Genomic DNA, 10,956 nt, shown 5'->3' with positions numbered 1-10,956 from the left:
TTAATCCCAAGTATTTAAAACATTGCAAATCATATCATTATTCCTGTTTAAGGCAAGGCCATCGTTCCTGTTGGATCTCTCAGCCAAGCGGCATTTTGTGCTGAACATTTATAGAAACTAGAAACCTCAAAGTGTAATGTAATGACAACAAGCAACTGATGGAGCGAGAGGCTAAATCAGACTACGAACAACGGCTGCGCGCATCCAATCGAAGGGGACAAGAGCCTCCTTGGCAGAGGTTACAGGATCTCTCAGGATGAAATAGAGACAATAACAAGAAGTGCCCCAGATAGCTAAGTGCAATTTTAAATGTTCTCTTCTTCCTTCTTCTCGTCAACACGGGCAATGGAAGAAGAAGAAGAAGCGCCAGCAGCTGATTTACCCTGCCAAAAGTGAATATGGATCAGGATATCAAATACAAGAAAGTGTTCGCTACTTCATCCCATGTGCTAACACGAAACATTTAGAATTCCAATAAAAGAAGAGACATACTATCGTATATCCTCATAGTTCTTCTCTAACAGTAAACAAGGGGCACATTGTTGCTAAATTTCAGGATGAGAAGTTCAAAACCAGAACAATACAGATGAAAGTGAAATTTTGTAACGGATGGTAACAATGATCTTCTTGGCTACTCACTCCATGCTTATGATGATCCATTATAGTTACTGATGCACAATCGAAAAAATAATCCAATGCTTACTTAGCACGACTATGCTCATTGCTCATCATGTACAAAGTATTCCAGCAAACATGAAACTGCAAATGCATGCAAGAACATGAAATTTACAGAACTAAGCAACTAGTCCCTCCATTTCTAAATATATGACGTTTTGGTAGTTCAATTTGAACTACCAGAACGTCGTATATTTAGGAATGGAGTGAGTACTAGACAAGGCTTACATATGCATGTTGGGTTTGCAATATTAAATAAGAGAATATAACTTTTTTAGGATGCTGAATATACTCTTTAAAATAAAAAGCATGACATGAAGTTTTTTGACTGCATGTATTTAAACCGTAGTGAATAAATTAATTTCCATACGATGTAAAATATGTGAACTGCTAGATTAAGTGCACGGTGAGTTGAATAAGAGTAGACAACTTCAATTAAACAAAGTTGCACAGCTGTCAAAAAGTAAAACATACAAGCAGTTGTTAAGATTACGTTTGGTGTGGAAAATAGTCACATTTTAGTGGGCAAGACATTCATTTATTTCTTTCGAGAACATGCAAGTCATTCATTTATTTTTATATGAATAGAGAACCCAGTTAAGCTGCTTATTTCTGAAAATAAGTTAATTGGCTTCATTATTATGGCAAATGAGACAAGTAGCCAAAAAAGAAACGAGTAACAAGCTGGCAGGTTGTTGCAGAAAACATGGATAATTTAAAAGTTTAAACCCGCAAAAGTTCACCTTATCCGACTTAAAACTTGCGATGATACTCAAGATGTTATCATGTGCCTGCTTCATGACCTATACGAAGGTCAAGTTTGTCAAATTTGACATACTTCAACAACAGTAGTAAATAATGTTTGCTAGCAAATCAACAAATGCAAGCAAACTGTACCTGAGCCCTTTCTTTCAGTTTCACTGAACGGGCCATCAACTTCTCATAGTCCTGCTTCTGCTCCACCCAATTAAGCCTCCGGGGGGACTTTGGCTATTGGAAATTTCCAAAACACTTGTTAACGCACTAGTTACAACACACTTAAAATAGTTTTGTGGCGTTGGTTGTAATGTATGTCCGGTGGTTGTTAGTTGTGGTCTTGTCTTGAGTGGTCAGTTGTTTGGCCTAGTCTTATGCCTTGTAACTATATTTTTTCTGTCAAGGCATCAAGATGCAAGCTTTGCGTTTTCTCAAGAAAAAAAATCTTGTTACGCCTTTGCCGTCAGATAATTATGGATCTTTTTAACTAAAATGTGAAAAGTGTGGTACCCTCGATTCTACCATTTCTGTAGAGAATCACCTGACTTGGATTATGTGGCATGTCCTGCAACACCTGATTGAGTTCTGCGCGTAGACGTTCTGCTACATCATGTGGCTTATCCTGCAAAGACTGATACATTTTACCCATTTTTTCTGCGTTTCCCTACAAAGTGGCAAGTTAGCGGTTTGTCAAAATTTCCAAAATAAGGAACATTCATCAAGGTTGAAGGCTAATAACAGTTTGGCCAACATACAAATAAGGCATGCTCGTGTTTGTGGACACGGTACCGTATATCCTCTGCCTCACGACGCTTATCCTCCCATGCCTTCCACTTCTTCAATTCCCAGCCTACTTGCTGTTTCGGTCTGCGCACAATGCCAGCCTTTTTATATACATCTAAAGATACAAGTGATTTCACAACGATGTAGGATTGCATGTTGTACATCCAACGGGGTTTGGAATCAAACAGCTTCAGCTTCTTGCTCAAATCAATCTCGAAGTTTTCACTAAACAACTCATATGAACACACGCTGTTGTAAAGTTGCGTCATGATCCTATCCCTGTGAACAGAATGTGGACCTGGAATGTAATTTGGTGGGTTCTTAATATTGTACTTCTTGCTCCACCTTTGTTGCTCTACCGTGTTCTCAAGTGTCCAGATCTGCAGCTCACCAAGAAGAGCTCTGGGATCATAACGACTTGGTTGAGCAGTTAGTATGCATATTTTGCCATGCATTTCTCTGATCCAGAACTTACGAGGACCATAACGATCCTGATCTTCACGCTCTGCCGGCAGTTGTATAGTCGCAAAACTTTCTTCACTGAGATCAAAGGAAATAACTGCATGCTGCCAGCTAACTAGCATGTCTTCAGTTAACCAATACATTTTGCCATCAACATTGACAACTCCAGAGTTTCTCACACTGATCAAGCTAAGAGGTTCTGGAGTGCGGATATCTTTCCATTTCTCATCACCAAGCGTGTAAACTTGAATGATGTTGAACCTGTCTTTATTATGGGGGCGACCATTAACGCAGTCACCAAGGAAGTGTGTGATCTTGTATTCTTTTGTCACGGGATGAAACCCAAAGCTGTAGAAACAGTAGTGATCACCTTTCACATTCTTGGAAGGTTTCTCAAGATGCAGACATTCACCAGTTGCAAGGTTAGCAATCTTGATCGTTGATGTCTTTGTGTATGACCCAAGAAGGCCATTGCATGAACCAAAAAGGAAATCATCAGGACCAATCACTGGCACCGCACATGTCGACGGTGACCAGGCCTCATCAATTAGGATAGCATCACTAGGGTAGAGCACGCCGGAAACCAAACCTTGCGGGAAGAACAGAAGAGCATAACTGGGTGCAAGCTGGAGGTGTGATGCGGCAAACTGTGGATCCCGGATGAAGTTCTGCCACTGCTTGCAGACGCCGCGGCACGTCAACAAAGTGCTCACTGGAAGCCTGAAAAATATCCGCTCAATGAGGTCGCCTGGGAGGCGGTTTATGATGCATTCCTCATTTATTTGCTTCTTTGATTCGGGCTCTTCCATAGTGAGCACGCAATGCTGGGGCAGCTGAACTACCAAACCACTCTGCAAACACACATTCCAGTTAATGATGCAGTCCCGCAAAAGAAAAATGATACAGGGCATACTGCTTGGAGTTTGACTTGAAAAATTACTAGACAGAAAACGGTCATTGAAATTATTTTGTCGGCAAAGGAAGAAGATGAAACATATCCATGTTTGTATCGCTTCCAAATATCTACTGTATTTACCAGCCAATGCGCCAAGGAGGGTACTGACGGCATCTAAAAAACTCTGCTCTGTTGCAGCGTCTAAAATTTTGACTGGAAAAATAAATTCGCCTCTTCCGTTTCCACGGTAAAACAATGTTACCAATTACCAAAAGCATAATCTTTCGGTCAAAACATAAAAAAAGAAGAACTCTAATGTTGTCGCCATCTCCTCTCATGTACCCGAACTGCAGACTAGTGTCAAATCCAAGAACAATCATGAGCCCTCCCTCCGGCGCCTCAATCCCTCAACTCAGGGCAAGCAGCCAGAAACCCTAGCCGCCGCTGCAGTTACAGATGGAAGGGGCGCCGACGAGAGGGGCGCCGGAGGAGGAAACAGCCCGCAAGCAAAAGAAGAGGCCACGGAGGGGACTGGAGGACTCACAATCACGGGCGCGATCAGGATCAGCCGAGCTCCGCGGTCGCCGCCATGGGAGGAGGTGACGCGGTGGAAGATTTCCCGCAGGCCCCAAGAGCTGCTGACGAAATGATTTACTGCCGCTCTTTCCCCCTCCCTTCTCGGCTGCCGTTAGCGGCTTCCGTGATTTCGCCGGGCAGGAAGGAACAGAACAGAACGGATATAAGTAAAAAAAAAAAAGGATAGAAGGGACATATATGGTAGAGTAGTGTGTATTAGGATGTGGGGCCCAGGTTCGGCCCAGTCTGCGGAACACTTTTTTTTTTTTGCGTGCAAGTTTGAGGAAGAGTAGGGACCTTCGTGTAACGCCCGCGAGCGTCAGACTGTGTAGCTGGTGATCTTTCCAGCCAAGCTATCTAATGGAATGCAGTTTTGTGTTCCTTTCAAAAAAATAAAAAACGCCCGCGAGCGTTAAACTGCTTTTTTTTCTTTAAGGGGGAAAGGTAAGCTTTATTGATGATAATCCACATGTAGTGGGATACAATTCGGATTATGGAGATTGGCCAACCAAATGGCGTCCCAGACCGAGAGTAAGAGAGTGCCTAGCTAAACTATGTGCTTTGCCATTAACGGCTCGGCCTTCAAAAATAAAATTACAATTGAAACTCGTAGCTCTAAGTTTTATTTCCGTGATACATCCATATCGCCCCTGATTTCCTCTATTGATATCTTCAACTACCTGCTTACAGTCCGATGAGATGATGAAATCATGGACTAAGAGGTCTTCCGCCAATGCCATCCCTTCCCTGCATGCAATTGCTTCGAGCGTCGCCGGATCGATTTGGCCCTCAATCACTAGCGAAGAGCTTCCCCAGAGAGTTACCAGCTGCATCTCGAGCTGCCGCGGAGCCGCCTCTATTGCTGAAAACAGCGCCGTCAGTATGGATCTTTGCGTACCCAGCGGGGGGAGGACTAGGCCTTGCATGTGGCTGCCTAACATCCCGGGGGGATTCTGCACTTCGGCCGGCTTGTTCTGAAGCATGCTAATCTCGTCAATAAAGTGCTGAATAAATGCATGGGTAGAATGCGGACTCTGGGGCATGCCTTCATGAATGAACTTCCTGCGTGCTGACCAAATCGCCCACAGCGTTACGGACAGCCGGACAAACTCTGAATGAGACAGTAGCTCCATCATTCCAAACAACCAATACTTCGCCCTTGGCTCAGTGCTAGTAATCATTCTACTCACCAGGTCGCCATTATCAAGTGCCCAAACACATCTCGCCATCGAACACTCAAGTAGCGAGTGCCTCCATGAATCCGACGAACCACACAATCCACATGAGCTCGTATTCGGCATGTGTCGATGCGCTCGTACGTCCTCCGTGGGGAGTGACTGCTTTGACAAACGCCATAAGAACATCCTCACCTTGGCTGGGACCTGTGTCTTCCAAAGCATCTTCCATGATTTTTCCTCCATGTTTGAGCTAGAAGAAGCCGAAGTGCCATCTAACCATGCTTCTCTCCGCTGCCGTGTCGCAACTAACATTCTGTAAGCCGAGCATACAGAGAAGATGTCGTTTCTCTCAAAATTACATGCCCAGTAATCATCAAAAATCCTTGTACTGATAGGGATAGTCAAAATCACCGAAACGTCAATTGGCAAGAAAGTTTGCTCAACTCGATGTTTGTCCCACGTCGCAGAGGTGTAGTCAATATAGTCAGCTGCTAACCTCATAGGGTTTTGTACCCTGCAGCCGTAGGGGCGCAACATCTCGTTGCTTGGGATCCAATTCTCCGTCCACACATCCGTGGATTCTCCATTGCCGATTCGCTTTATAAGCCCCAATTTCAAAACCTCTACGCCCTCCATTATGGATCTCCAAATCTGGCTAGGGTGGGAGCCAACTTGAGCATGCAATATGGATGAATTAGGGAAGCAAACCCCCTTCAAGATTCGAGCACTGAGAGAATCAGGTTGTTGGAGGATTCGCCACCCCTGCTTAGCGAGCATTGCTAGGTTGAATAATTCAAAATCTTTGAACCCCAACCCCCCCCCCCCAAGATTTGGGTTGCGTCATGTCCTTCCATGATACCCAATGAGGCTTCCGGCGTCCATCTTTTGAGCCCCACCGGAACTTCCGTATCAACATATTCAAGTGTTCACAGAGGCCTCTTGGTAATTTGAAACAAGACATCGAAAAAACTGGCACCGCTTGAGCCACGGATTTGACTAGTACCTCCTTCCCTACGGTGGACAAAGACTTCTCGATCCACCCCTGGATTTTACTCCACAGACGGTATTTGAGAAACTTGAAGGCGCCATTTCTTGAAGAACCAACATCAGATGGCATTCCCAAGTATTTTTCATTCAATGTCTCATTAGGCACATGTAGCAATTCTTTGATTTCTGCTCGGACATTTCCCGGAACTCCTTTACTGAAGAAGATAGAGGATTTGCTGTAGTTGACTCTTTGCCCCGTTGCTTGACAATAATGTTCCAACAACTGGTTAATCTCATCTGCACCCATAGCATTGGCCTTGAAGAACAGCAGGCTGTCATCTGCAAATAATAAGTGGTTCACCGGTGGCGCCAAAGGTGCCACTTGCAGACCACCAAGGTTTGATGACTCAACTTTAGATTTTAACAGGCACGGAAGGCCCTCTGCTGCTAGCAAGAACAAGTACGGAGAGATTGGATCCCCCTGCCAGATTCCACGCGAAGGAGTAAACTGTTGCAGTTTGCTGCCATTAAACATGACTGAAAACTTGACCGTCGTCACCATGCCCATAACTATCTCCATCCATCTCTGGGTGAATCCCAGCTTCAGCATGATAGCTTCTAGATATGACCACTCCACCCAGTCATAAGCTTTCATCATGTCCAGTTTAAGAGCACTGTGTTGATGTTTCTTTGCCCTGTTTCTTTTCATGAAATGAAGACACTCATAAGCTGCAAATGTTGTCAGTGATCAACCTCCCAGGGACAAAGGCAGACTGTTCAGCAGAAATAATGTCAGGCAAAACTAGCTTGAGACGATTCGAGATCACCTTGGATGCAATTTTATAGAGAACGTTGCAGAGTGATATATGCCTGAACTGAGATAGCTGGGTTTGTAAGTGCATCTAGTGCCCCTTAGTGATTTTGGTGTATTGAAGACTTATAGGTTAAGGGACTAATGCGTTTATGAGTGTACACATGTCTATAAGTCTATGAGGAGTTTGATATTTACAGAGAAAGTCGACCCCTAAAAATGAAGTTCTTTGACTGAAGACATTGGATTTCTCAAGACTTTCTGAAGACTTTGAAAGTCAAGAAATTGATGTGACCTTGAAGACTTGGTATTCATTTGAGGAACATGAAGCGTGAAGACTTTTGTTTTCGTAGTTTCATTTTCTCTTTCTTGAGTCATAGGAAACACCGTACTGTTAAAGGGGGTCGAGGAAATACTAAGGAAAAATTTCCAGGTGATGCTCAACTCAAAATCCTACACCTACCAATCCCTTCGAGTGAAGCCATTGGAAATCTCATACAGTTCAGTCATATTCTTCAGTGACAGAGACGAAGTTCTTCTGGTCTCTGAGGAATTTGTTTTGACTGAGGAGTTAGGAATTCGCCAGTGCGGATTGCCTACACAGTGAGGAACATGATAGCCCTGAGGAATTTGATACTCAAATTTCCGACCGTTGCTGTGCTATGCGACAGCTGTCCCAAAATATCTACCCACCTAACGGTCATATCATTGAAGGGCATTTATGTCTTATCATGTCGGGCTGCTCCCTAGGCTATAAATAGCCGCCCCCCTACAACCACTAGCTGGTTGGCTGCTCCGAGAGAAACTGACACTTGTCATTTGGGAGCATCCCATCCTCCGAGGACTTTGAGCGAAAATCATCGAGTGAGGAAAACCCAAACCAAACACCTACAAACCCAAAGTGATTGAGCATCACTAAAGAGATTGATCCTGCGTGGATCCGACGCTTGTTACCTTTGAAGACTGTGCTTCTTCCAGACGGTTAGGCGTCATGGTCTAGAGCATCCAAGAGGAATTGTGGATCGCCGAGTGACCGAGTTTGTGAAGGTTCGTAAGTCACCTGAAGACTTACCACGAGTGATTGGGCGAGGTCTGTGTGACCTTAGCTCAAGGAGAATACGGTGAGGACTGTGTGTCCGGGACTGTGTGTCCTCAGGTTTAAATACCTAGCCGCTCCAACTAGATGTACAACTGAGACAGCAGTTGGAACTTGTCTACCAAATCATTGTCTTCACCAAGCCTACTAGTTCTATTTCCTCAACTCTTTCATTTCCTCATTACTGTGTTGTGTGCTTGTCATATCTGTGTTTGAAGACTTTGACTGAAGACTTTCTCAATTTCCTCAGTTCAATTTCTTCAGTCTGTTTGTCTTCATCCTATGTTATCCTGTGTTTACGCTTTCTGTACTCTGTGCCTGTCTTCATTTCATCATGATGACCATGCTTGTGTTCTGTTATGTTTACTTCTGAGTACTTATTCCGCTGCAAGTAGTTCTTCGCTAAGGAATTTCCTCACCCGCAAATTCCTCAGTGAAGAATTCATAAAAATCGTCTATTCACCCCCCCTCTAGTCGATATAACGCACTTTCAATTAGTATCAGAGCAAGATACTCCCTTGTTCTGTGTGATTTTGGTTTAACCGCCTGGAGTTTTAGTTATGTCGACCACAGGAATGAAGACTGTGTCATGCCCCATCTTTGACGGTCACGAGTATCCCAAGTGGAAGGCCATGATGAAGAAGCGCCTCATGGCGATGAACAGCGAGCTGTGGACTGTCACAGAGATTGGTCTGACCGATCTATGCAAGATGGCGGAAGCTGATGACATTCACAAGTACACTCTTCTCAACCTCACGGCGAAGGACGTCATCTGCTCCTGTCTGTCTCAGAATCAGTTCAGGAACATCATGCATCTCGATCATGCGAAGCTTATCTAGGACCGTCTCTCTGAGGTCTATGAAGGTCATCGAACCCGTCATGATCCTTGGTTTGAGGACTTCAAGGAATCTCTCAAAGTGATGACATTCGAACCAGAATCATCATCCTCTTCATCATGCCTTATGGCAAATAGTGCTGAGGTAACTGAATGCTACCTATCCGAGTCTAGTGATGATGAATATGGTGATGAATTTGGACCCAGCTATGTCAAACTTGCTTCCCTTGCCACTAAACAACAAAGAACTTTGGAAAAAGTTCAATACATGCTAAATAGGAGCGATGATATGTTGGGTGAAGAAATGGATCAGTCAAAAGCTTTGGCTGAAAGTCTTCAGAGACTTCATACTAAGTATGACACCCTTCAAGATCAACATAACACTCTCTTATCTGATCATGAGAAGCTTTCTTATGAATTTCTTCAAAGAAAGCAAGATCTTGAGAAGCTAAGAGTGAGTTATGAAGATCTTTAGAGGGAGCGCGATTCATTACTTGCTCAACAAATCAGCGCTTCTCAGGAAGAATTTGTTCCTCCATGCCTGAAATGCATTGGATGTGAATCTGCTAATTCTTCACCTGAATGTTCAAATGCTTCTAATGTTACAAATTCTTCACCTGCCTCTGCTATCACTAATTCCTCATTTGAGGACATTGCTAGTATCACTGACGATGCAGGGCTGAAGGAATTGTACATGACAGGCATGTACAAAAGCCTCAAAGGGCATCAGACTCTTTTTGATGTGCTTAAAAAGCAGACCCTCAACAGGAACCCTAGGAAAGAGGGTATTGCCTTTGAGAGGAAACTCAATGCTGATGGTACATATTGGAAGCCTGAGCAGTACCCCAAAACCTCATGGGTTGCTGCAAAGGGACCTCCAGTTGATCCATGTAATCTATCTGGCTTTACATGTGAATCTCCTCATTCTTCTGATGAGTCATTTGACTCCAACTATAAACTGTTTAAAAATCAGAATGGTGAAGTATTTGCTAGATATGTTGGCACAAACTGCAGGAACGGTTCTCCTATGAAAAAAATCTGGGTTCCCAAAAAGTGCCTTGAAAGTCTTCAGGTGAATGTCCTCATGACACCACCTGTGAAGAATAGGAACCCCAGATCAAATTCTTCATATGGACCAAATTCTTCATATGGATCCAAGTCCTCATATGGACCAAATTCCTCACGTGGATCAAATTCCTCAGAAGGATCAAAGTCCTCATATGAACATCATCGTGCAAACCTCTCTGTTTCGCAGGGAAGAGCTAAGGGCTATGAATATGAGCATTATTCTTCTAATCATTATGTTCATAAGTCCTCGAAGAATTTCTCTGCTTATTCATATGCTTATCCTAACTCCTCTTATGTGAAACGAAATGGATTGGCTTCTATGCCACCTTTCTCGTATGGAGCTCGCAGAGTGATGAACTCTTTGCCACCCCTTCAGATGTGGGTGGTGAAGAAAAAGAACTAATCTCTTATGCAGGGTCAGGTCTCCAGACGTGCTCAAACGTCTTAAGAATTTGCTGGAGACCTGAAAAATTGCCTGAAAGGACGCAGGCTAATCATGAAGAAATGAACTTTCATTTCTCACGTCCTCTCACTGCTTTATCTGTTCTATTACTTGATGAAATTGGTCTGATGAATTGATGTCATATTCTTCACTAATGAAGTATATGAGTTCCTAAGCTGCACTAATTCATCTGCAGGATGATCAACCCAAAGCCACTGGGTGGGTCCTCGATAGTGGATGTACAAATCACATGACTGGTGACAAGAATCTATTGATGGATGCTCCCTTATCACCATCGCATCTGAAGCATATCATCTTCGCTGACAAAGGCAAAAGTCAGGTATTGGGTCTAGGTAAGGTTGCGATCACAAAGGATCGACACATGGACAAAG

At 43.7% G+C, this 10,956-nt stretch overlaps 2 protein-coding genes across 2 annotated transcripts; both read right to left on the bottom strand.

The window, feature by feature from the left end:
- Positions 1–4,317, bottom strand: LOC109755015 (F-box protein CPR1). The gene is made up of 6 exons (XM_020313901.4): positions 4,116–4,317; positions 2,187–3,527; positions 1,973–2,095; positions 1,573–1,665; positions 1,419–1,478; positions 1–383 (listed from the first exon to the last, which is right to left on the bottom strand). Exons 2-6 carry the CDS (start codon positions 3,483–3,485, stop codon positions 306–308), a joined length of 1,653 nt encoding a protein of 550 aa, XP_020169490.3. The 5' UTR covers positions 3,486–3,527; positions 4,116–4,317; the 3' UTR covers positions 1–305.
- A 377-nt stretch (positions 4,318–4,694) lies between these two features.
- LOC141022888 (uncharacterized) lies at positions 4,695–6,970 on the bottom strand. The gene is made up of 3 exons (XM_073499169.1): positions 6,329–6,970; positions 4,828–6,087; positions 4,695–4,727 (listed from the first exon to the last, which is right to left on the bottom strand). The coding sequence occupies exons 1-3, from the start codon at positions 6,968–6,970 to the stop codon at positions 4,695–4,697; spliced, it is 1,935 nt and encodes a 644-aa protein (XP_073355270.1).
- Positions 6,971–10,956: the final 3,986 nt, after the last annotated feature.

The sequence above is a fragment of the Aegilops tauschii genome, chromosome 5 (genome assembly GCF_002575655.3).
Source record: "Aegilops tauschii subsp. strangulata cultivar AL8/78 chromosome 5, Aet v6.0, whole genome shotgun sequence".
Lineage (NCBI taxonomy): Eukaryota > Viridiplantae > Streptophyta > Magnoliopsida > Poales > Poaceae > Aegilops > Aegilops tauschii.
The sequence above is the reverse complement of the archived record's forward strand: the minus strand, read 5'-3'. Positions and strand labels throughout refer to the sequence as shown.